A 26,225-nucleotide genomic window follows, 5' to 3' on the forward strand; every position below is an offset into this window, starting at 1 on the left:
GTGTTGACACAGTGCCTGGCATACAAGAAACAATATTTGTTTTCATGTTTGGCAAAGCTGCACTCTCACGAGTCTCACTTTGAGGAGCTGGCCCCTGAGGCTTGAGACGTGCCCAGGGTCAAGGTGGGGAGACTGGAGCAAGGCCCAGGGACCGGGCACCTGCGCTGCCATAGTCGCTTCTGGTTCTCTAAAGGATTTACTGTGAGAGGAAGCTGAGCACGGCAGGAAAGAGCCCCAGATGGCCTTGGGTCCCAGGCTCTGGGCGCTCGCTGCCCACGTGACCTTGAGCCTCAAGTTCCCCGTCTGTAATGAGAATAAGAGAAGCTGTAATGAGAATAAGAGAAGCTGCTGTGTGCCGAGAGCTTCCTGTGACCAGCGCACTGCAGAGCACGGGTGTGACTTACCTTATCCTCACGACCCAGTAAGCCAAGGCTCATTAACACGATACCTACCTCTGTGGTTTTTATGAGAATGGAGTTCATCTATCCACAGCACACAAGGATGTGTCTGGTGAAGACCACAGAATAGACAGAGAAATAGCCATGTTACAGACGGGGAAACTGAGGTAGCGGGGGTTTGAATGACTTTGCCTAAAGTCACCCTTGCCCAGAAATGGCAGGATGCGGGGGGGCAGGATTCCTACCAGCTCTGCGGACTGGGGCTCCACGTATGAGGAGGTGCTCGCACAGCCCCGCCTTCTGCGGCCGTCGTGGGGACCCCTCTGTGGGCACACCCTGCCAACCCAGACGTGCAGACACGCAAACCTCCGGCCTGACTGCCCCATTCTTTCCCAGCCTGGGCCAGAAGCAGCTCCTGTGCCTGGCACGCGCCCTTCTCCGGAACACGCAGGTCCTCATCCTGGACGAGGCCATGGCGGCCGTGGACCCGGGGACGGAGGTCCAGATGCAGGCCGCCCTCCGGGGCTGGTTTGCCGGGTGCACAGTACTGCACATTGCTCACCGCCTGCGCTCCGTGATGGACTGTGACCGGTAAGCTCCCCTCACGCAGCCGCCCCCAGGACACATGCCCAGCACGTGCATGCACATCCTGGCTGTTGGGGCTCGGAAACTGCACAGAAGGCCCGACTTCTGGGGAGCAAACCTCAGAGCAGGCACGCTGGGCTCTCAGAGCGGCCAAGTGCATGGGCTGGGGTCCAACGAGCTGCCTGTCTCCCTCTCCCCTGCAGGGTGCTGGTCATGGAGAAGGGTCAGGTAGCAGAGAGCGGCAGCCCAGCCCAGCTGCTGGCCCAGAAGGGGCTGTTTTACAGGCTGGCACAGGAGTCGGGCCTGGTCTGAGCCAGGCCCCTAACCCTCCCCCTGCTGTGCCAACCTGGAGAGGAGCACCGTGCCCTGGAGATACGAGTGCCCTTGGGGTCACCGGTAGCCCCATAGTGTTGAGTCTAGACCCCTCTCTGCTCTCTGGTGGAGAAAGTGACCGATTGTCACAGACCTGGGAAGACGCAGCAACCCCCCAGGTCAGCCTGACCAGAGCCTGGCCAGCCCTGTCCAGGAGCCAAAGTGGACAGCGGCTCTCAGCCTGGTGGCTGCCCGGTGGACTCCCCCAGGGACCGCAAGACCTGCCCATGCCAGGCTCCACCACAGACCAATGAAACCAGAGTCCCTGCAGCTGGGGCTGGGTCAATGGTGTGTGTACTTTCTACAAATTGACCTTTTTATTTTGAGATGGTTGTAGATTGACAGGCAGTTGTAGGAAGTACCCCACAGAGTTCCTGTGTACCCTTTACACCCTATAGTAACACCCTGAAAAATGACAGTATGATATCACAATGAGGACTGACACTGATACAATACACCAATCTTGCTCAGGTTTCGTTTTGTACTTGTGTGTGTGTGTGTGACTTCTACACAATTGTTTCACACGTATAGGTTCCTACATCCTCCACTATGGCTGGCATGCTGAACACGTCTATCACAAGGACCCCTTAGGGTCCCATTTTGTCACCCACCACCGGCCCACACCCCGATGGGCTGTTACCCATTTTGCTGTACCGTCTATTTTTAAAGCTCCCCATATGATTCCAACACGCACCAGGCCTGAACCTCACACCTCCTGCTGCTCCTCCAACCCTCGGACATGAGCTCCAAGGAGCATCTTGTCTGAACTGGACACACGCGCCACAACCCACCCTTGGGCCCCTCCCGGGCGCAAGCACACACCTGAACGCACATTCAGTTTCAAAGGCGAGGTGACAGGAGCCAGGACTCCTTGGCCCCCGGGGAGAACTGGCTCACAACTTGGCACGTTCCCCACGTTTGTTGGTTAAAGACCCAATTCCGGCTTCTCAGGGGAGCCCCAGCAGCACCTGGAACACCCCGGGTGCATCTGTTCACACGTCCGCTCCTGAGAAGTCAGAGGTCAGGCGATGAAGGTCACGGAAGGCAGTGCATGGCACACGCATTGTCAGGCCTGCTGCTGACAGTCCGGGGCTCACAGAACCAGCTCGGGCACCAGGAAAGGAGACAAGAGTCTAAAGTAGCCAAGCCTGAGGTCCCACTGCCCACGAGATGCCAGTAGCATCCTCACCTCCAACTGTGACAACAATGTCTCCAGACATTGTCCGTGTCCCCGGCCGGGGGGGATCTCAATCGCTGGGCTAACCTGACCCACTGCCATCAGAGATCCACTGCTATTTAGCCAGTGTTTGCGTGGGTTTGCCAGGACATAGGGCCTGCCCTGGCCCGGCCTGGCCACGGGGACTTTGTGATGGCCCATCCTGACACCAGGTTTCCAGCCCAGAGCGATCGCAATCTAGACCTAACTGCAGCTTCTCTCTCCCTTTGCCAACATGCGGCCAGCTCATTGTGATGCCTTCAAAATGGGGCAGGGTGTCTGCATCCCTTGCCTGCCTCCTGCCCCATACCCCGTCATGCCTTCAAAGTGCTGGCCCCCCCACTCCTGATGGTTATTAGCTCCATGTTGCAGATGAGGAAACTGAGGCAGGGAGTTGACATGACCTGCCAAGGGCACCCGGCTCGCAAGTGGCAGAGTGGGCATCTTCCCCCAGGGACTCATTAACACCAAAGCCCAAGTCATCCGCTGGAGGGGGGGGGTGTCTGTCCAACTTGGAAGCATCTCTCGTTTCTCTGCCTGGAGCCGAGCCACCCGACGTCCCGGCAGAGCCACCACAGGCAAAGGCGGCAGCAGCTGTGAGTCTGGCAGACTCACTTGGTGTCATTCCAGGGCCACAAAAGTCTCTTTCACGGAGGGAGACAGTGTGCCAGGGAGCAGTGTGGGTCACAGGAGGCAGGCAGCGCCCTTGACAGCCCGCCTTAGAGGCTGCTGTTGGCCCATATCACCGCTCCTTGGAGACCAGCCCCACGGCTATCCAGGCCGTTAATCCCTCGCCATGGGCTCCTGCAGCAGGGAACACAGATCCAGGACCACCACACGCAGACCTCCCTGCTGAGTGCATCTCCTCAGCAGGCCCTTAACCTCCCCGTGCGCCACTGGTTCCTGCAGGCACTCACAAAGCTCTTTCAGGTCATGCTCCATCGGAAGAGGAAGGTCCTATCATTCCCACCTCACCAGGGTGCTTGGAGGAGGAAGGGACGGTCACTCAGCGCCTTTCACAGATGAGCCAACAGCGGGAAAGCAGGGCCGGGGCCCGGCGGGGCGGCTCCACAGCACATGCAGAAGAACCACTGCGCCACGCTGCCCCTCACACGCTTCCTTAGCTCCAGGGCACCAGCTCACCGAGAAGAGCTGAATTCGCTAGAATCCCACCAGAAGGGCTTTTTCCTTCTTGAGCTGAGGGATTTGTGCACGTGTCCCCGCTGCAATTTTCCCAGTGCCTTGTACAGTGCAGAGCACACAGGAGGGTTTAAATGCCGGTGGCATGACCAGATGGATGGGTGGATGGAGGGATGGAGGGATGGATGGATGGATGGATGGATGGATGGATGGATGGATGGATGGATGGATGGAAAGGTGAATGAATAGCTGAGTGGGTGGACTGATGGATGGATGGATGATGGATGGAGTGGATGGCATCACTGAGGTGAGGGCCACAAGTGGGTTGTGACGTTTCCAGGGGATCACTATGGCTGCTGGGTGGGGAGCAGACTGTGTGGGAAGGGGGTGGCCGGGGCAGAGGCAGCGGCCACTGAGTTGGCGGGCGTGGGCATACAGGGACGATGTGCTGGAACCAGCACTGCAGCAATGGGAGGGCTAAGTGGTCGGGTCCCGGTTTTGGGGGGACTCTGGAAGTCCACTGAACGTGCTATAGGGGCGGATGTAGGCTGTAAGAAGGAAGATGGGACAAGCAGCTCGACGCTGACCTGGAAGCTGCCGCCTGATTCCCCAGCTCCTCTCTGGCCCAGGAAATCCTTTCCCATGAGAGCCGCTGAGCCCAGGGCCTGGCACGTAGTAGATACACAACAAAGCTACCTCCTTCTCCTTCTATGGCACTAAAACACTGACCTAGATGACAAGCACAGGCCTCCTCTACTCCCCGCACCTCCAACCTCGGAGCCTCTGGCCCGAGCCTCTCAGGGTTGATGTGAAGCCCCGCCTCCTCCCCCCCCAGTTCTCTGGAGCCCCCAGCTGTCCAACAACACACACCACAGGCACACACCAGGCTGCACAGTTTACAGTCTGACCTGGGATTTTAATACTCGGGGGCTCAGGCTCTGGGACCGAGACACACCTCACATCCAAAATAGACTCTGCCTGGCCACCCAAATACTCATTCTAATGGTAACCACCCCACCAGCTTCTCACCCCACCCCACCACCCCAGCACCCACACTTTAGTCCCTAATGCAAGGCAATGACTCCAGCTGGGGGACAGCCGCGCTGGAGGGAAGACTGGCGGCGCTCGGACGCTGCATGCGCTCATGGACTTGATGCGTGGCTTTGGGGTGCAGCAGTCATGGCGTGCTCCCCCAGTACAGGCACTGCTCGCTATGCAGACTCAGCCGATTCAAACTCAGCAACTCAACGCTCCAGCCTCACTACCCCGCTGTCTGAAACTCAGAAACCACATAAACTCACGCAGGGAGGCAGACTTCTCGTCTTTACGCACCCCTGCATTTCCCAGCTTCCTCTGTGGTTTGCTAGGGGCCGTGCGACTAATTTTGGCCAATGAGCTGCGAGTGCAGCTGACTTGCTTCACTTCTGGTTCGAGACACTTCAGAGTGGGGCCAGTCATCCGCTTTTCCCTTCCCATGCTATGGTGACCTGGAAGCCAGCCCTTGAGAGGCGATGTCGTAAGACCAGAACCATCTGGATCTCCCAGTCGCCGCGCACAGAAGGCAGTGACCCTGAGCGGCATCTGACCCTCATGAAGAAACGCATGAATGACAAAGAAACCCCCGCGTTCATTTCCCAAAAGCTGATGGCTACCGCAGCACAGCCGAGCCTCTCCTGCCTAATACCAAGGGGCTTTCAAGGGTGATTTGGGCCACACACACATACATAATATCACTGCTCAATCTTCACAACAATCCCATCAGGCAGATACGATCAGCCCCATTTTACACACAAGGCAGCTGAGGCACAGAGACTAAGTGATTTGCCCAGCGTCACACGGCCAGCAAATGACAAGGGCAGGACTCAAGCCCAGATCTGTGTGACCCCGGAGCCCAATCTCTGTCCGCTGTGCCATGCTGACCCCCTCACTAAACCCCACCTGCTTCTACCTCTAGGTTCCCATTTCCAACCAGAGCTCCCTCTAGAGACACGTTTGCCAAAGGGAGAGAAGCAGTGAGGGCACCCCCTGCTGACTCCCGGAGGGAGTCATGCCCAAAGAACAGAAAGTCGTCATTTAGAAAGAAATAAAATATTTTTTTTTTACTGTAAATTGTTTGCAAATGTTCTCATTTCCAGTGTAAGTCATTACAAAAAGACCCCCAAGAAAAACTTCGTTTATCTATTGAGAAAGAATGGTATAACTTACAAAAAATAAATATGTATTTCCACCTAAAGGAAGAAAGACGCTTCTGGGTTTGAAGTCAGCAACGCCAATCATGGGGCAGCAGTGACCTCTCTCTCCTTTTTGGGTCTCCCTTTGGTCTCCAACTGAAAGACCTACAGGACAGGCCTCGAAGGACTCCACGTCTCCTGTCTTCTTCCAGGAACACGCGGACCAACTGTCAGATGCCAGGCCAGCTTGGCTCTTCACTGGGAAGGCCCAATACTTCCTCCCTAGAAATCAAAAGTCATTTTGAGACTGGTTTCCTACAAGAGCAGTACTTTCATAAAGAAAAAGAAAACACTGGTATTTGTAAATAGGTTCCTTTCTTGTCCTGGAAGACACGCCGTAAGTAAATGTCAAGTTCTCCACACTGCCACCCTTGGCAGCTAACCGGAGGCCACGGGTGAGAAACTGAAATCTAAAAACAAGAAGATTCAACGGGCTCTTTTCCGTGCCCGCTGGTCATACTTGAGAGGTGCCCAGTGTTCTTGGCTTCAAACGCTTCACAACCCAGAGCAGACCTCATTCAGGTACCTACAGGAGTAAACCCCTTCTAGCAATGGGCAAAGAGGCAGGAGGGAAGGCGAGGAAAAGGCTGGAGTGGGTGATGAGGAGGGGAGCAACCCAGCTGGGAAGCTGGGATTGCGAGAGGACCTCCAGACCCAGGGCTTCCAGGTCTGGGATGCCTGCAAGTCCAGCCAAGTCCTGCCCGTGGGAAGGGAAACGCGTGGGTGACGAGGCTGCCTCTGGCCTGTGAGGCAGGGCTGGGACGTTGGTTCCCAGCATCGTAGCGCCTGGAAGACCAGATGGTTGGTGAGAGAAGTGTCCATGGCCCTTGGGACACTGCCTGACGGTGACAATGGTCTCCACCTCTGAGCTGCAGAGGCGAGGAAACGAAGCATTCTGAGTACAGCCAGACGAGAACATCAGAAGTGCTGGGGCCAGCTGCCAGGGAGCTTCTCAGAGACTTGGAGTCCACAGGCTTTTGCTGGAGAGGTGTGAGGCAGTTGGCTGGATTTGGTCACTAGCATATTTCCCGCAACAAATTTCTCTGGGGTCTGGCTGCCAGAACCTCCCCGCAGAGCACCAAGAGCACAAGCCGGCATTTTCAGGGGTATGAGAGCACGTGTGCTTCTTGTGGGGGGTGACAGAGGCGAGGGTGTGCGAGTTTTGGGTGGACTGCATCTCTGGGTCTCTCCTGCTTCTTCACGGCCAAGTCCAGGCTGGTGGGCCAGAGGATGGCTGCTTTGGGTGTGGTTTGGTTCTTTGGGTTTGGTTTCTCTTTTTTTTTTTTTTGGTTTCAGTATACAGGAGGCTTGGGTTTCCAAGGAAGCTGACTCCTCCTGGGAGGCTGGCACATGACCGCTGCAGATCAGACCAGATGCACCAGCTCCGGGGCTCACACCAAGCCAGCATCTTTGGCCATGACGTAGAAGAGGCCTCTCTGCTGCAGGAGGTCGGATGGGGGCCCGCACTCTCGGATTTCTCCTTTGTCCAGTACGATCACCCTGCAGGGGGAGGGGATGCAGACATGAGCGGTAGGGAAGTGGTTGACACCTCATGCCCCCGAAAACCCACCTGGGCAAGTCCCTGCTTTGGTTAGGCCCCTAACACTTTCTGCTAGGACTATTGCAGTAGCCTTCCAACTGGCTGCCCATCCTCGGTCCCTATTTCCAGCCAATGCCAACGTTCTGTGATGCTACGCACAGTACTCGCTATCACCTCCCATATTTCCTTCCCAGCACAATTCACTTTTATTTGTTGCTGGGTTTATTGTCTCTCTCTGCACCCATCCCCCAACTAATCTATAAGGTCTCTGAGGCAGGCTCCTCGTCTTGATAGCTCCCTGCTGAGACCCCGGTACCCGGAACAGGGCTAGGAATGTGGCAGGCACTCCGTACGTGTGTTGATTAAGTGATTGGGTGATGTCAGAAACACTGGGCACTACCTGGGATAAAGAGAGGTTTCACCACCTGGGGCTGTCACGGGGCATAAAAATGGTGCTGGGTGAATAAATAAAAGGAGTCAGTGACCGGGCCTCCTGTGCCAGGGGCTTCACCTCATGTAGTCCATGATGGTGTTGAGCCGGTGAGCGATGGTGAGCACAGTACAGTCGTCGAACTGCGTCCGGATGGTGGACTGAATGAGGTCATCCGTTTCCAGGTCCACGGCCGCCGTGGCCTCATCCAACACAAGGATCTTCGTCTTCCTCAGCAGGGCCCGGGCCAGGCACACAAGCTGGCGCTGCCCGACACTGACCGGGAGAAAAAGACCAGGAGACAGAGTGTGAGAACCGCCCCAGACGCTGAGCACGGGCCTGAGCGGGGAGAAGGGAGGTGACAGCTCGGTGTTGCTCAGACCGGGAGACCATGGCCACTACCACGTCCACACCTATCGCAGACGTGAGGCCTCGATCAGAATGTTCTTCCTGCTGAGCTAGCAGCAGGCTCAGGATTCTTCTCAACACAGGGCTCAGAGCAACGTCCAAAATAACTGATCAATTCAGCATGGGTAGTGTGACAGGTTAACAGAGCCACCCAGCTTGGCCACCCCTGCTACTGCGGGACACGCCTGAGGTTTGGTGCGTGGTTGTCATGTGATGGATCACTGAACCTGGCACTGCCTAATGACACGGGAGCTGGACTCAGAGGTTCCCTGCTGTGCCATTAACACGTTAGATGCCAGGCCACGGGTGGAACCCGGGAGAAGGGCCAAGGCAGCTGGGGCAGCAGTGGGTCTGAGCAGCTCAGCAGTGTTATTTACCAACTGGAAGAGAACCCTTTCAATGGTTTAACAACTGATAGTCACTCTCAGCTGAACGGAGCTGGTGTGAGGAACAAAATACACCGACCATCCTGGTCCTGTTTCATGGTAACATGAGCCTGGATTGAAACAGGTACCGAAACGGAGACTCCAGGAGGCAAAAGGCTCCTCTGTGGCAGGGCTGGGACTCAAACCACACTGATGCAAAAGGACAGGCTCCTCAAGCACCCTGACCGAGGTGAGGCTGAGGGGCCTCGTCGAGGTGTCACCCTCCTGCCCACCTCAGGTTCTCCCCGCCTTCTGCACACTCGTGGTTCAGCTTATCGGGAAGGGCCGACACGAAGTTCTTGAGGTGAGCCAGCTCCAGCGATGTCCAGACTTCCTCATCCGAGTACTGGCTGAACGGGTCCAGGTTCATGCGGAGGGAACCCGAAAATAAAACGGGGTCCTGTTCAGAGAGAAGGCAGTAGATGGCCCGTGAGGCTCCTGTCACGCTGGGCGTGGATGGGGCACAGACGCGGGCCACACAAAGTTCTTCCCAGAATTGTTCCCGATGGGGCTCTAGATTTCCTTGGAATCTCTACTTCTAGAGATGTTAATAATGAGAAAAAAACAGTCTGGAAAACCCTGGGTTAGGTGACATAAAATAGATTACTTTCTGCAAGACTCCCCGGAGACTTCAATATGCAAACGTGTCAGGAACCTCCCAGAAGGGAGATGCAGCATGGTTAATTTCTAATCGTAAAGTACTGTGGATTCCTCCCCATCCCCTGCCCCCAAAAAAGAATCTCCGAAGAAATTTTGGGGATGATAACATGAAAAAGCAACATATCAGGAAATCACCACCTTCGGGAATTAGTCTAGAAAATTCTTACTTCTTATTTAGATCTTTGGAGGGTCAGAGATTTTTGTTCTGACTGATGGATGGCAGAGAAGCCAGTGTCCCACTCAGGAAACAGCCTACTGTGGGGCAGGAGTGGGTTCCCATTATTATTTATATGCTAAGAGGGGTGTCAGGAGAGGAAACACAGCACGATTTTAATAAAAATAACAGAGGAGGAACACATTTCCATCTGTGCTGAGAATACACATACATCACTTTTAGTGACTCAGCACACCCTCCATGCCCCACCCAGGCCCCACCTGGGGGATGATGGTGATCTTGAACCGGAGATCGTGCAGGCCAATCTTGGCGATGTTGACACCGTCAATGATGATCTCTCCCTGGGCAGACTCGTTGATCCGAAACAACCCCAGGGTCAGGGATGACTTCCCAGCTCCTGTCCTCCCCACGATGCCAACCTGTGGGACAGGAAGGGCCCAGCGTGAGGTGGGAATGCTGGTATCTGGGGGTAACCTCCTGCCCCACAATACCCTCATTTTAGGTATCTGCCCCAGAGAATTTCAGTCATCTGGTCAACCCAACTCCCACCATAGCCCTCACAAGCTTCCCAGAGACATTACTTTAGGGGCTGTTTTTCAATAGTTCCTAGTATTTTCAACTCAAGATAATATTAATAATCAGGTATTTCCCTCACGCTGTTTTTTTAGTTCTTTGATGCTAAGTTTCCCGTCCTGAGCTGTTGAAATAGCCCAAAGATTCAAGCAGAACCCCCTGCACACCCCCTTTTCCCTACTCCAGCTGTGTGAGCAAAAAGGGGTTACGGATGTGGCCTGGTCTCAGGGCTCCCCATGTAACAGCCCAGGATTAACGTTCCTGACGTCCGCCTACAGCCTCGCCTTCTCATCCGGGCTCGTAGAGGCAGACTTCCTCCACCTCTGACAGCGATGTCACAGAGCAGTCTCCTGAGGTAACGTAAGCCCTAACGCCTCAGTGACAACGCCGCCCTCTCTGCTCATCCCCCTGTAAGTTACAGAAATTGTCTCGCGGGAACGGAGCATTCTGAGCCTTGTGTTAGGGACAAGTTTAGCAGGTCCCTATGTTCAGAGACAAAAGCAGCACTGTCCCCTGGAAAACGGCCAGGAAGACCCTTGGTCTAATTCCTGAGGAGGGTCTGAGGGTCTCAGGGGAAGAAGGACGTCTTCCGGGAATAGCTTGGGACCACGGGTATGTTTCAAATTTCTGACAGTTTCACATGTCCCTGGAGCCATTCCCAGCAGTGATGGTGACATCTTTCTACTCTATAGAGACTGCAAACTCAGTGCCTACTCAGGGGCCACGGAGGTACCTGGGTGGGGTGGGGAAGGGCCGAGTGAATTGGAAAGTTCACATCTTGTCCAGAAAGAGCTAGGCGGGGACATGGGCCCCGAGTGTCTAGGTGATGTGATCTTTCAAGAAAAGCAGGAAATGGATTGTTATATAAAACGCTCAAGATTTTTCAATTTTTGCAACCTAGTCAGCTGTTTTTCAAAACCCATCTGTGGGCCTCATGTGGCTCTCAGGCTACCCGTTTGCAACCCTGTCAGATACTCTCCGAGCAGCTTTTCCTTTCACAACCCTTCCAAAAAATGGCCACTCCATCCCATTGCACGGAACCATGACGGACTAGGGGAATGACGCAGTTGGTTTCATCTGTCTGGTCACGGCCTGTACACGATTGTGAACAGGTGGGGGGACAGTGTGCACCCACCTTTTCCCCTCCCTCAATAGTGACGTTGATGTGCTTGAGAACCAAGTCCAGGTCGTCTCGGTAACGCAGGCCGTAGTCCCGGAATTCCACTCGGCCCACCTGGGGCCAGGTGCTGGCTGGAGCCATCTCCTTGATACGCCAGGGAGCCTGTGAGCGGTGAGGAGGGGCGGGGTGGGGTGAATAAGGAATCTGAGGTCCCCATCTCACATGCCCCAAGTCTCGATGGGAGCCAGGCTCCACGACCCCTCCAAACTCACCTCCCTCTCTCTCTCACTTACTCTGCTCCCCAAAATGACTCTAATACACCCCCACATCCTGCTGCTGGGCCTTAGCACTTGCAGCTTCCTCTGCCTGGACTGCTCGTCCCCAAACTACCCATTCAGCCTGTTCTCTTTCATCCTGCAGACCTGAGGTCAGTTCAGACCACCCTCCTAGCCCTGCACCCCTCTCTCTTCACCCCTGCTGCATTCCCCTTCAGAGCACCTACCGCTTTACGTATGTATTTATTTGTCTATTCTGTCATCCACACCCACTGGGATAACCATTCTATGAGGACAGGTTCTTTATTGTTTGTTCACTATTATATCCCAGGACCCAGAGCACATAGTAGGTGCTCAATAAATAATTATGGACTGAATCCATGAGTGAGTGGTCTTCTCTGACAGGCACATACTGACTGCCTTTAAGTCTGGAGCACAACAATAAAAGCGGCAGCTAACACTTCAAGATCACTCTATCGTATCATCTCATTTAATCCTCACTACAGTCCCCTAAGTGGGGTCCTTCCATTATCCCCAGTTTACACACGAGGAAACCGACACACAGAGTTAGGTGAGTAACTTGCCTGGGGTCACACGACCCCTATTTCTGAAAAGCGTTTTAGTTCAGTTCATCATTTCCTGTTCATCTACAGTTCATCTACAACTGGTTATGCTCTGGGCCAGGCTCGGGGTTATCTTTGGGGGAGGACAGGAATGGAGGGAACAAAGAAAAGAGAATTTTCATCCTTTCTTCCCCATGGATTTTTTTAGATTAATTTTTTCTTACAACAAGCATATTTCCCTTGTATAATCTATGTATATAAATGAAAAGGACATGCTATAAAAACACAGAAGGGCGTAGAGAGAAATGAGTGGGGCTTTCTAACTATCGATATATATTATATATAATATATAAATACATAAATATATATATAATATATCTTAATAGTGGTAGGGCTCTGGGTGATCTTTACTTTCTCTTGTATTTTTCAAATATGCTCTTATTCTAAAAATATAAACACAATTAAAAGAGGTAAAAACAAGTAAAACGTTTTTAAAAAAACAAATGGGTGAACTGCACTGCATGTGAATTATATCACAAAGCTGTTACCAAAAAAATTCAATAGAGTGGGAAACTCCTGGTGTAATGCACGCCTATCTCCACAGGGGGCGCTCACACCCTTCTGACTAATGCTCTTGGATGAGGGAGGACCTGGTTCACCACGTCAGAGCATTAAAGGACCAGAGGCACAGGTCACTTCTGTAAATCCTTTAAGACAACAGAGTTTAACTGGGGCCGCCTTGGTCTCATTCCTATGGGGCATGTTCTTGGGCGGCGGTGTGGCACAATGGCACAGACCCAAATCCCGGTGACTTCACCTCTCTGTGCCTCCGTTTCCTCACCTATAAAATGGGGATAAGAATAGAAGGTGAGTTATAAGGCTGTGTCACGATTATATGAAGTACTCTAGGTGAAATGATTTAGGACAGGGCCTGACACCTCCACAAGGACACAATACGTGTCCCTATTATTACTGGTGGTGAGCGGGAAGGTGGCATCTCCAGGCATTACTGTTACGGGCATTATTATCACTGCTACTGATATTGGTGGTGGTGTGCAGGCAGGATACGGCCATCATCACGGGCAACGTGGCACCAAAGTCTGGAGACTTGGGTCCTACCAAACGTGTGTGACCTTGAATAAGCCATCATCCCTCTCTAGGTTACCTTTCCTCCATTTATAAACAACTTGGTAAACTCCCTTACAAATATCATGATTTTTGCAATATCCATGTACTGATTCTCTTGTTACTGACTTTGAATACTTTTAATTAACTCATATATACTTAATTTTAAAACGTATTTTAAAAGGAAACTAGTCTCCTTTCCATAATACAAGTCCCCTATAAAAATACGTAACAAATAATAGATTATTTTTGTCAGACAGAGGATGCCTGTTGGGCTAAGTAAGAGGCTTCTTTTGGGGAAAGCCACGCTGAAGATCAAGGCCAAGAGGTCAGGCCAGGGGGCTCGTCTACCTCCTTCTCGGTTTCTGAATACTCCTTGAGTCTCTCCACCGCCACAATGTTGGTCTCCATCTCTGACGACATCCGAACGAGCCAGTTCAAGTAGGCGGTGACCTGTGCGTGGAAGAGTTTCTACAGTGAGCTGGAGTTTATTTTAATGAAGTAATTATGAGTTATGAAATAGTTCAGTTGAGAAAGGTACAGAAAACAGCAACCCCACATAGAGCCTTCACCCAGACTTGCTCTACTGCATCTCTTGAGCAAGCACCGCATTTCAAAATCACCCATGGGCCACACTGGTAGTGAGAAAGGAAATGAGCATTTTGAACTATATAATAATAGGAAAACACAATGCATCAAAAAAAAAATTTTCAATGTATCAAAATTTGAGAGATGCCGGGGCCGGCCGAGTGGCACGATGGTTAAGAACTGGCTTGGGATGCCAGAGGGCCCCGGTTCGGATCCCACATATGAGGGCCAGTGACACTGCCCTCCACAGCCAAGATGCTGAACAACAGCTCAACCTGGAGCTGGGCTGCCATGAGTCGCCGGCGACGGTGTAGGCTGCAGTCCTTGTGGCAGTGGGTTGCCATGGGCTACCGTATGTAGCCAGCACCCAGCGTGAGCAGCCAGCAGCCGCAGTGAGCGGCCGCTTTCCAGAAGCCAGTGACTGATCTGCCTCACCAGAGAAGAGCGCAATGAAGGTGCCAACTTGGGCCAGTGAAGCAACATCCTCCACAACTAGATTGAAGAACAAAATGACAGCAACTTGTCTGTTCCCCCTCCCCCAATTCCCCAGCACTGTTCCCATCCCCCAATTCCCCAATAAAAATCTTAAAAAAAAAAAAATTTGAGAGATGCCGCTAAAGCAGTGCTTCCAGTGCTTTGAGGGAAATTTATAGTGTTAACAGCATTTCTTTTATAGTTGGAAGCATGCAGGCCACATGTCTCATTTCTCCTGCTCCAGTCGGTCACTGGGCTCTAGACTCGCTCCTCAAATTCCAGCAAACTCCGTTCTTCTCCACCAATCAATCCCACAGGGACTCAAAGCCAAGCCTCAAGAAGCTGACAGCCGGCTTCCCCCTTACGAGAAATGGGAAATCCAACAAGAGCATCCCCTCTTACCTGCAACGAGTAAGACACGGAGAGGCCCACCAAGCCGGCGCTAAGGCTGTGCCGGGAGATGACGGCAAACAGAGCAGCAAAGAGGACAATGCAGTTGCCCACACACTCCAGCCGCACGGCCAGCCACCTGCATGAGACACACAGACAGATGGACAGACAACACACACCCAGAGTAAGCTTTTCAGAGACTTGGTTTCCGGTTCGGGGGGGGGGGGGCCACCTTTGTTAACTGAAATAACCCCTGCGAGTTCTGAGAGAGGCCTTCTCTGCCCTGCTCATAAGGCACAGGGAGGAGGAGGTCCGAAGGGGCGCAATCCCAGTAATTCCTCATCACCTGGCAACCCCAGGGATTAAAACAGTTCTCAGAAGCAATCTTCCCAGGAAACTAAAGCCTGTCCTTTTTTTTTTTTTTTAAATTGGGGAACAGTGTGTTTTTCCAGGACCCATCAGCTCCAAGTCAAGTAGTTTTTTCAACCTAGTTGTGGAGGGTGCAGCTCAGTGGCCCATGCGGGGATCGAACCGGCAACCTTGGTGTTAGGAGCACTGTGCTCTAACCAGCTGAGTTAACCGGCCGCCCAAGCCTGCCTTTTTAAAAACCAACTTTTTCTCATTGAAACCTTTAAAATATAACCCATGTATGCATTTTTGAAAAAAGGTGTCCTGGAAAATTCCTAAATACTAAGAAGTCATCAACGGTAAGAGGCACCACTGATGTAAAATAACCTTCTCTTGGCAGGAGAGAGGGAGGTTGAGACATAAACCGTTTTCAATGCAGCTGTTGAATGTCCCCAGACCCAGATCGGCCTCTGTCCTCATCTCAGAAACATTAACATGTATTATGTTACTTTAAAAAATATAAACAGATATTTTAATGGTTTAAAGCTAACTTTGGTAAGCTACCACACAGCATTAGGAATATTAATGTTTCAAAATGTAATGCATTCTAGGGAGATGGTAGTGTGAACCTGTTTTTCCACGACAGCCCTGAAGAGCCACGTGACTGATCTTCACGGGCGTGAGCTCCTCTCACACAGACAGACCCAGACTTTGACAAACTCCCTAAAACCTCTGCAAGGGGGAGAAAGGTCCCCTACCCAGTCTCCTGCTACAGGGCTATACTATGTACGACGGACTGGCGGTTGGCTCTGAGGGGTCACTTTCAGGGTGCCGTTACCCCCTCCCCGGGGTTTTCCATCCCACATCTCAAAAAATATATCATGATGCCGGCGCGTGAGGAGGACACTATTTCAGGGATAAATCTGACACTTTTCTAAATTCAGCCAATAATTTGCAAGCTCCTGACCCTTTTTTAGATGAATTATTATTCAAACCATTCTTGATGCCCCAAATGGCAATTTCACATGGTTCAACCTAATATTAGGAACAGCTTCTCCTACTCATGGGGGGGCAGGTGGGGTGAGAGGTGATCACCTCTGAGCCGGGGACTATTGTAGAAAACACTCAATAGCTGAGCTGTTCATCCCTGGTGATCTTGTACAGGATGACAGCTGAAGGACGGTCCCTGCAGGGCTTCCTGGTCAGAAGAACGCTCTGTCCCTGGAGTGCTGGGTGCTCACAGTTCGCATCTGCTTTCAGTGCGGACGGCCCTTGCCACTCACCCAGCCCACCCAACCTCTCCGGGAGGGCCTGACTTGGGCTTCCCGCCCCTCCAGGAACTAAGGGCCTTCCCGCGCCCCTGCCCGGCCGCTGCGCCCACCGGTTGGCCACGATGCTGGGGTAGTAGGCCTTCTGGTTCTCGTCCACCTTCCGGTCGCTCTGGTGGATGAAGCGCTCCTGCTCCGCAAAGGCCCGGATCACGCTGACCCCCAGCAACGTCTCGTTGAAGTGGGAGTAAACCGGGGAGCGGCTGACAGACTCCAGGCGCTTCAGCTGCCGGGAGGAAGCCACGTAGAACCTCTGCAGGGAGAAGGGAAGCGAGCGGTGGCGGAGCTGCCCCAAGGAGACCCCCCAGGAGGCAAACAACTGGAGCTGGGCTGCTCTTAACAGGCGTCTCCGCTCACTGGGGAGCTGCAGGCACAGAGCCAACAAGGACGACGGCCGTGACGCCAATAACACCTAACACTTAGGTGGCGCCCACCCTCCTAGGCACTGTTTTAAATACTTTCGTGTATCAACTCATTTAATACTCACCAAAAACCTCTCAGGTGCCCGGTCCTTTCTCACCACCAGTCAACTAAGGTACCAAGAAGTTGGCTAACCTCTTCCCTAAGGTCACGTGGCAAGGAAGTGCAGAGCTGGGATTCGAACCCAGGCAGCTTGGCAAAGTGCTAACCTCTGCACCATACAGCCTCTCCGTAGCCACTGACCTGGAGGGTTTTATGGACCCAGCAGTGTGGCTTTAGGCACACGTTTTGGGGACAATCAGACCTCAGCTCAAACCTTCAGTCCACCCGTCCCTGTGAGTCGAGACCACATCGGCTCTGCTGCTGCCCTAACCCGGCGCTCAGCCAGGGCCGGGCAGAGAAAAGCTCTAGTTGGAGACGGAACCAAAGCAAATCACCACTGGGAGCTTCCAGGAGCTGTGGACAGACGCTGGATGGGTCACCTAAGGACACGTGAGCGCTCTTGGCCGTAGTTATGTCACCTGCACAAATGGAACTGGTGAGACCGAGGGTCCCTATTCCAGAGGCGCTAAGGATAAAAGTTACATGCAGCCGCTTTACAGACAGAGCCGGAGGGATGAGCAGAGTGGTCGGGGCCGGGGCTGCCTGCCTCCTGCCCTGCGACAGACACCTTCCACAGAGCACACCAAATGAAACGGGTGGCTCTCATGGGCCTGACGTCCTGACGTGGCGGCTTTCTCCTGGGTGGCAGCTCACGCAGTAATCTGAGCCCAGAGCTGGGCAGCCTTCTGGGGCTCCCAAGCCTCTGAAAGCAGTCCCAGAACGGGTGTTCCGCCAATTCCCCGAACGTGGGCCAGACGACATCTCTCCTCCAGTGGCGCCCACTGCCTTGAATGAAATCCAAACCCCACGGCATGGACCAAGGTCCCCGGGGGATCTTCCCTCATCATCCTCGGCCACGATCACCTCCTCTCACTGGCTTTCTTTCTAAACATCCCGGATGGAAACTGTTCTAAACTGTCTTACCTGCTCGACGGACTCTACTTGTCAAGTCCTCAGAATTTTATTTACTGTGAAAATCTAGCCTGAGACAAATTTTTGTTAGGAAATAATCTGAGTTCTAAAAACTAATATTAGCTTCCCTTTGAAACTTTTCCAGGAGACGTAACGCACCCCCCGGACTTCCCTTACTCTTCAGAGACCAGGGCAGTGCCTGGTGCTCGTGAAGAAAAATGAACGCTCCACAAGCCCATCAGGTGCCAGGCAGCGAGCGGGCTGGGAACTAAGATCCTGAGACATGCATCCGAGTGGTTTTTGTGGGTGCCAAACAATTCCACAGAGCAGAAATGCCTTATTCCACCAAGAGAGAAGCCCCCACGAATCCCACATCACCTTACCCCGCTCACATGACCTTTTAATGAAAATGACTTACTTTTAAATTAAATCAGTAATGTATATCCACTTAAAAGTATATGGGGGTGGGTGGGTGACAGAGATAGATTAAATAAATGTTACATGAAGTCCATATCCTGAAATAAACACTATTCAAATTCCAGTGTATAGCCTTTTAAATCTTGTCACAAACAGAAAAAGTGTGTGTGTATATATATACCCATGCATACGCCCACCTAAATGCCACTTTTTAATTGAGATATAACATATATCTGCTGGAAAGTGCATTAAATCTTTACAGCTTGGATTTTTTTACTTTTATCTATGATGGTATACCTACTACCTGATGAAAATCTAGAACATTCTCAGCACCCCACAAAATTCTCTTGGGGCCTCTCAAACTCAACGCCTCCTATGGTCACTAGTCTCACTTCTGTCGCCCTATCATTGTTGCCTGCTCTTAACTTCCTAGAAACGGAATCCCACAGCACATGCTCTTTTGTGTCTGGTTTCTTTTGATCAGTACAGTCCGCGTGAGATTCCTCTACGCTGTGTGTGCCAGCAGTTCCTCCCTTTTTATTGCTGAGTCATTTCCATTGTGTCAATATCCCTTTTCCTGTAATAGATGTTTGAGCTGTTTCTAGCTTGGGGCTATTATGAATCAAGATGCTAAGAACATTCTCGCACATTATATCTATATCTATATCTATCTATCTATCTATCTATCTATCTATCTATCTATATATCTATATATATTTAAGCTGGATACATTCTCTCATTTTTTTTGCATATTTACTGAGTAGTGAGACTTGCTGGGTTGTGGGATGAGTGTATATTTAGCTAAAAGCCATAAAACAAACAAACAAAAAACAAAACAAAAAACCTCTCCCATAATCCCAACCCTCGGGCAGCCAATGCTTCCGTTTTTCTGCCTCCCTTTCCAGCCCTTCCCACTTGTTACGTGCATTTCCTCTTGGTTACAATGACACTGTGTACACAATCCGATCCTCTGCTACATCCATTTCCTTTGTTGAGAAATAAAACGGGTGGTGTTGTAACAGTGCCTTGCTAAGTATCCCCATTAAAGATATACACAAGGTTCCAGCACAGAATCGCTCCATGGTAGCTGACGACCAAGGCCTCCTGGACCCTACGTGAGCAGGGCCCAGTGCAGTTTTAGGCATGGAGCACTTCACAATTTCTTACTTATTTTGGATTGCAGTTGTTAGGCTCCCATCTAAACCACCGTCTCCCACTAGCAACTGTGCTGCAGCTGACCTTGTAGGGGCAAGAAGGGGCAGGCGGTACCATGATTACCAGCGCAAGCTTTGGGATCACACAGATGAGTGCACACACCCAGCTCTGCTGCTAGGGCCTCAACACACTCATCTGTCACCTGGAAACACAACCTGTGCTGCAATAACCTAGGAAACCACAAGCAATGCTGACTCATGCTCCTTTGCCTGTTCCCCTTCCTCGGTCCTGTTTTCTGAAATACAGATGTGATGGCTGGAAGCACCAGTAGCTATCCTGGACCATGAGACCAACTTAAGAATGAAAAGCTCGTGCAAAGCTGGTAGAACAAAGAAACAGCATGGGAGTCTGGCTTATTAACACCATGGAGCTGCCACAGCAGCCCCGAGTAGCCTACCTCTACGTTTCTATTACAAGAGAGAAACATAAACATCTATCTTGTTGAAGCTGCTGTTATTCCATCTCCATTATCTACAGGGGACTTGGGAACCAGAGAATTTCACACGATTTTTAGAGAAATTTCAATAATAAAGGCATCTTTATAGCTGTACCTTTTTTTTCTTTTATAACTTACCGCTACAAAAATACGACTTTTTAGAAAAAAAGTCCATTTGGGTATCGCATGTGAAAAACAAAAGGGACTCAAAACTGACGACAAACCTAAGGCTCCCCCAGCGCAGTCGCCAACAGCTCTGCGCTGGGCAAACAGTACGATGGAGTGAGCCCTCTGCTCACCTGGGGGCGTGACACACAGCGGGGCCCCTGCAGGCCACGAGGAACCCACCTCTTACCTGGACAAAGAAGTAGATGAGGCCCAGGGGCGGGATGATGACCGCGGCGATGGGCGTGGCCAGCAGAATGATGATGCAGGCGCCGATGACGTTGAACAGGGAGCCCATGAACATCTTGATGACCTGCGGGATCATCGAGTCCACCGTGTCCATCTCCTTGGAGAAGCGGTTCACCAGGTTCCCACTGGGGGTCCGCTCGAAGAAGCTCATGGGTGAGCGCAGGACGTTATGCAGCAGGTCCAGGTGCAGACGGCGGGAGGCGAAGATGCCCCCGATGGACAGCGCCATGGAGTAGCCAAACACGGCGATACCTACAAACACTCGAGGGTTAAGCTCTGCTGTGGGGGAGAGGCCAAGCTGGGGGCGGGGACTAGAGGCCACGTGACCATGGGAACTCAGCAGGGCTGGATTTCCAGCTGCTGCTGCTGCTGCTGCTGCTGCTGCTGGTGGCGGTGATTGCTACTATTTATTGAGCACTTACTATGCACTAGCACTCTACCAGTTTTACGGGTATCTAATCCTTATGAAGACTGTATCAATTCTGTCACTACCCACTTCACACATGAGGGAACTGAAGCTCACACAGGTGAATTCCCTCACCCTTGTCAATATTCTCAGCCAATCGGAAGCAGAGCTGGGGTTCCAGTGGGGTGGCCTGCTCCAGGGTCACGCTCTTAACCTGGAGGCGGGACTCCCCCAGACCAGCCCTGTGCCATGGAGCTTTCTGTGAGGATGGCAGTGTTCTGTTTGCACCCTTCAGTGCAGGAGCCACGAACCACGTGTGGCTGCTGAGCACCTGGAATGGGGCCAGTGCCGGCGGACAACAGAGTGTTTACTTCTATTTCATTTTCATGAACTGAAATTCAAACAGCCACCGGTAGCCAGGGGCTGTTGTCACAGGGCAGCACAGCTCTAGTGTTAGCGGACACTGCTGCTGTGTGAGCCCAGGTAAACCTCACACCCTCTCTGTGCATCACCTCCCTTCAGTTATAATTTTGGAGTCCACAGTGCTTTGCTCTATGAGAGGCTTAGGGACTGAGAAATATAAGAAATCCATGTCTTCTCGTTTTTTCCAAAGCCATTTCATAAGACATGTGTGACTCCTCCAAACGACCCACAGGAAGGCAGCCATTCTTTGCAGAGAGGGATGGTGAGGCTTTGATCTTGGCCTCCTTGATCAAGAACGAAACCCAAGAGGCAGGGGCTAAAATGACGGGCCCTGGAGCCAGCACTACCCAATCCTGCCTGTCGCCTACCAGCTGCGGGACCTGGCACAAGTCGCTTAACCGCTCCACACCTCAGTTTCCTCATCCGTGAAATGGAGACAATGGTACTTACCTGTCAGCACTGTCAAAGGTGAGGGGCCCACCTGACAATGTGCGTGGCGCACAGGAAGCGCTCAAAAACGGCAAATGTGTGCACATGTGCTGTACATGCGTTAAGTAACAGAGGCCTTGAGTGTGTACATGTGTGTGTACAGATGCGCAGTCTTTCTGGGCACACAACCACATAGCTCACACACTGTGTAGCGTAGTGGTTAAGAGCATGGGCTCTGAGCCAGACTGCCCTGTTCAATGCCAGCTCTGCCAAGCATTAGCTGTGTGACTTTGGGCAACTGACTTAACCTCTCTGGGCCTCAGTGTCTGCCATCTCTAAAATGGGAAAAATACCAGCTCCTACCTCACGGGATTGCTGCAAGGGTAAAACAAGTTAAAACACGTGGAAGTGATGTGTTTGGGGACCTTCATGGGGCCACAAGAAGGGTACAGAGTGGGGCTTTCATGGGGCCACAAGAAGGGTACAGAGTGGGGCTTCTCGCCTGTCACTATTGCCATTTGGGGCTGGACAATTCCCCATCGTGGGGGCTGTGATGCGTGCTGCAGGAATGCATAGCAGCATCCCAGGCCCCTAGATGCCTGCAGACCCACCCCCACTCTGAAGCTGTGCCAACCAAAAGAATCTCCCTACAATGCCAAAAGTCCCTTGAGTTAAGAACCACTAGTATCAACTAATTCCCACCCTCCGACAGCAGGTACAAGTCCACAAATGAGACTGTGCAGAAACCCCTTCACCCTGACCGAGCACCAAGAGCCAAGGGCCCTTGCTCACCAAAGCCCCAGGTGGCCTTTCTTGCTCAGCTTGGTCACCTGTTTAAGGACACACTAGAGCTCCGCCCCTCCCCCCCACCCCCTAGGGCCACGTAAAACAAAGACACAAGAACCCGTCATTCCTCAAATATGTGACTGTCTACTGTGTGACAGGTACTGCTCATCTGGGTTTGGCTTGGCTGGGGGGGGGGGGGGTCTATAAAACCCTGACAAGTAGGGGGACCAATTTTCTAATAAGACACAGAAGTGGTTCCAAATCCCCATATCAGGTGGGGTGGGGGTGGGGTGCAGAGGGGCGGCCCTCACCTTGGGAGATGCCCAGGGCTCCATAGACGCTCAGCCGGACGTTAGTGTGCTGCTGGGTCCCGTTGATGATGGGGTCATCCGTCCAGAGGCTCAGCCAATAGTTGGAGGCCAGGGCGGCAACGTGGTTACACAAGAACAGGAAGATGCTCAGAAAGGAGATGAACAGTCCAATGGCCTTCATGTACTCCCAGTACACGGACAGCTTGACCTGGGGGCCACGGGAGAGGGGGTTTTACACAACGCACCCCCCTCATCACACCCACCCAAGGTCAGCACCTGCGCGGTCCAGTCCCCTCCCTGTGCTCACACCTATGACACCCGCCCCCTTAGTTATTCTACAGAGAAAGTCAAGGTCTCTGCCCCCACTGGGCTCGGTTTCAACCAACTCCAGGCATCTTTCCTCGTGTGTGTGCAATGTCATGTCAAGCTTTTCACACTGCATTTGGGGTCACAAAAGTCGTGTCAGAATTGCAGTCTGGTTGAAAGGGGACAGGAGAAATATCAGAGGGCTGAGGCATAAAACTGAGTGCTTCCTTTTGGTTTTTCTTTCTCTAGTCTCTGCTCTTCCAGCTGAAATAGTAGGGAGGGGGTCGGGATAAAGAACACGATTATTGCACAACTGGGTCCCTCGTGCAGATGAGCTGCCCGCTGTCGCTGGAATGACTCTGCAAGGCGCGGGGATTCCTTCCTCATGGGCAGTGGAACGTGATGGCGTCAGAGGCAGAAGTGACCAGGCAGCTGAGACCAGCTCCCCTCCTGATCTGACTTCAGCAAGTTTACGAGCCCCTCCCAACCCCATGTCCGTTTTCCTTATAGAAATGCAAGAAATACTGGGGCCCATCTCCTCTGGGTGGTGTGGGGTTATCTGGGGATGAAATGGGCCTGGCAGCTCTGGCCCTTCCTTCTTAAGTCGAGTCATTTCTCTGGCTCCTTGGGGTCAGCTAGGGGGGAGGACACACTACAGCCACCTCTGTCCCCGGCCATGGAGGTGATGGCCAAACGCGGGGAGAAGCCGGGAACTGGGGGTCCCAGGAGAGTCTAGATCAGCGGTTCTCAACCTTTCACAGGGGTCACCTAAGACCATCGGGAAACACATATTTTCGATGGTCTTAGGAACCGAGACACCGCTCCTCTATCGGTCTCCAGGCCCACATGCAGATACGCCCACATACAAGTACCCGGCGACCCTTGTGAAAGGGTCGTTCGACCCCCAAAGGGGTTGCGACCCACAGGTTGAGAACTGCTGGGTTAGATGCATCCAGGGAGGTCTGAACACACACCCTCATGCGACCCCGTACTGCCTTTCTGGGTTGGTAGTTTTTCTTTATCTGTGTACTTTTCACTTATTTAAAAAACTCTATTTCTCTGTTCTTAAAAACTCGATTTCCTTGTTCTTAAAAAAGAAAAAAAAAAAAACCACCACATTTATTTTTGAAAATAAACTTTGGATCATTGCCACAAGTAGAAAATTACTGACACTTGCCTAAAACAGATGACTGTAAAAAACTACAACAAAACGAAAGCTTGAGACCCACTCTGCTTGTTACAAAGAAAAGTTAGCAACAGTTAGCGCTAGAGACTTGAATGTGTGTCTCCCCAAAATTCATACATTGAAATCCTAACCCCCAATGTGATGGTAGCAGGAGCTGGGGCCTTTAGGGTGTGGGGGGGATTAACAAAGGTGGAGTCCTCGTGAGTGGGATTAGTGCCCTGATAATGAGACCCCAGAGAGACCCTCCCGCCCCTCTGCCATGTGAGGGCACAGGAAAAAGACAGCCGTCTATGAACTAGGAAGCTAACGGTCACCAGACCTGAATCTGCTGGTGTCTCACTCTTGGACTTGCCAGTCTAGAGATGTGTAAGCAATAAATGTGTTTCTATGCCATCCATCCATCCAGTCTACGATATTCTGTTACAACAGCCCAAACGGACTAAGACAGTTAAGGATTAAAGACAAGCTAGCAGCCCACTGAGATTCTTTCTGATGTAAGCATCAGGGCTAAAAGAGAAACGGAAAAAAAAAACCCACCATTTTTCCAAACAATGTAACTTAATGTTCTTCCGCACTGTGTTGGTGACAACCTGAAATAATTGGACCCTGCGTGGTGGGAAGCTCTGATTTACAGCTAACTAGAGGCCCTCAGCTGCTGAAAGGAGGTGGCAGTCAGTACAGCAGAGACTGCAAATGCCAGCTCTGGAGTCCGACAGTCAGGGTTCAAATCCTAGCTCTGCCAGTCACCGGCCGCAACCTTGGGCGAGTCACCTAGGCTCTCAGGCCTCGGCTTCCAGCGCTTACAACAGCACTGTTAGAGGCTCCTTGTGAGGAAGACACGAGTTAATATAAACACCACCCTCTGCACGGCGCCAGCACTCAGGGATGCTCTGTAAACGCTGGCCACCGTCCTCGTGTAGGGAGTCAGCTCACCTGTCCTGTCTTGGCCTTGTCTGCCTCCATCAGTTTCCACGTGTCCTCCTTCTTGGCCCCAGCTTTCTGCAGCTCGGCCGTGCTGTTGTGGTGCCGGCTGACGTCCCCGCTATAGGACGAGGAACTGCTGAGCTGTCTGGGAAAAGCAAGGCACGCAGGTGTCAACCAATGGAAGGAAGCCTTGGGCAGGGTTGGCAGCCCCAACCGAGTACCAAACCAGCTCGAACTTTCCAATTTTACAGATGTGACCCGGAGTGGGGAAGGGTCGTGCCCCAGGGCCCCACGGAAGGCATTATTCAAAGCGCTTTTCGGGGCGGCCGGTTAGCTCAGTTGGTTAGAGAGCAGTGCTCATAACGGCATAGATTACTAGAGATCATGTGGCCCAGAGTTCTTTCCTCTCAAGGCAGTCCTGTTCCCTAGGGACTTATAATCTTGGGGGATGACATGGGGGGATGTGTGTGTGTGTGTGTGTGTGTGTGTGTGTGTGTGTGTGTACGTACACGTGCGCGATCACACAGGTTGCCTCCCTCAGCCTCGGCTCAGACCTACACAAGCAAAGGTGATGGATGGAGGGTGACCCGTCTTGGTCACCCGCTCTCCCACCGCCTTCTTGGTTTGCCTGCGTCAATGAAGCAAGTGTCCAGGCTGGAGAGGCCCTGGGAGCTGGGAGCTGAGAACGGATGGTGGCCTCCGGCCTGCGGCCAGTCAGCCAACGAGGAACTGGGTCCTGCCAACAACGTGAGTGTGGCAGTGGATCCGTCTGCAGCCAAGCCTTCAGATAAGGCCCCAGCCTGGGCAACACCTTGGCTGCAGCCTGTGAGAGACGCTGAGCAGGGGAGTCAGCTAAGCTACGCCCCGAACCCCTCAAGGCACAGAAACGGTGAGGCAACAAACCACTAATTTGTGGCCATTTATTATGTAGCAACAGGAAAGTAATTCCCCCAGTATTCTGTGTATTTCTGCTCAGTCCACCCAGGGCTCTCTGTAGCAAGCTTCCCCCTGTCACCTGCCCGTGCCCTAGGACCACCTGTGGGCACTGCCTCATTACAGCTGCCTCAGCAGAATTCCTAGACAGCACTGTGGTAAGTGCTTTGTGCGCATATGCCTAGCTCCCCACCTCGACAGGTGTGCTGAGAGACAAGGAAACCTTCCACCTGTCCAGTAT

The 26,225-nt window shown here is 52.4% G+C and overlaps 2 protein-coding genes across 2 annotated transcripts in view; one reads left to right on the top strand and one right to left on the bottom strand.

The window, feature by feature from the left end:
• The window catches only part of ABCC6 (ATP binding cassette subfamily C member 6), a 54,324-nt gene extending 50,455 nt beyond the window's left edge, over positions 1 to 3,869 (top strand). The window contains exons 29-30 of the mRNA XM_019666076.1: positions 795 to 989; positions 1,187 to 3,869. Of these exons, the coding sequence (XP_019521621.1) occupies positions 795 to 989; positions 1,187 to 1,295 (304 nt within the window). The 3' untranslated portion in view covers positions 1,296 to 3,869. The remainder of the gene's footprint in view (positions 1 to 794; positions 990 to 1,186) is intronic.
• A 1,914-nt stretch (positions 3,870 to 5,783) lies between these two features.
• ABCC1 (ATP binding cassette subfamily C member 1 (ABCC1 blood group)) overlaps positions 5,784 to 26,225 on the bottom strand; it is a 126,110-nt gene continuing 105,668 nt past the window's right edge. The window contains exons 20-30 of the mRNA XM_019666077.1: positions 25,061 to 25,196; positions 22,636 to 22,843; positions 20,222 to 20,532; positions 16,418 to 16,617; positions 14,701 to 14,827; positions 13,588 to 13,689; positions 11,289 to 11,435; positions 9,841 to 9,999; positions 8,979 to 9,145; positions 7,994 to 8,188; positions 5,784 to 7,442 (exon numbers count right to left, since the gene is read on the bottom strand). Coding sequence (XP_019521622.1) covers positions 7,334 to 7,442; positions 7,994 to 8,188; positions 8,979 to 9,145; positions 9,841 to 9,999; positions 11,289 to 11,435; positions 13,588 to 13,689; positions 14,701 to 14,827; positions 16,418 to 16,617; positions 20,222 to 20,532; positions 22,636 to 22,843; positions 25,061 to 25,196 — 1,861 coding nt within the window. The 3' untranslated portion in view covers positions 5,784 to 7,333. The remainder of the gene's footprint in view (positions 7,443 to 7,993; positions 8,189 to 8,978; positions 9,146 to 9,840; positions 10,000 to 11,288; positions 11,436 to 13,587; positions 13,690 to 14,700; positions 14,828 to 16,417; positions 16,618 to 20,221; positions 20,533 to 22,635; positions 22,844 to 25,060; positions 25,197 to 26,225) is intronic.

Source organism: Hipposideros armiger, unplaced genomic scaffold, assembly GCF_001890085.2.
Source record: "Hipposideros armiger isolate ML-2016 unplaced genomic scaffold, ASM189008v1 scaffold_460, whole genome shotgun sequence".
Lineage (NCBI taxonomy): Eukaryota > Metazoa > Chordata > Mammalia > Chiroptera > Hipposideridae > Hipposideros > Hipposideros armiger.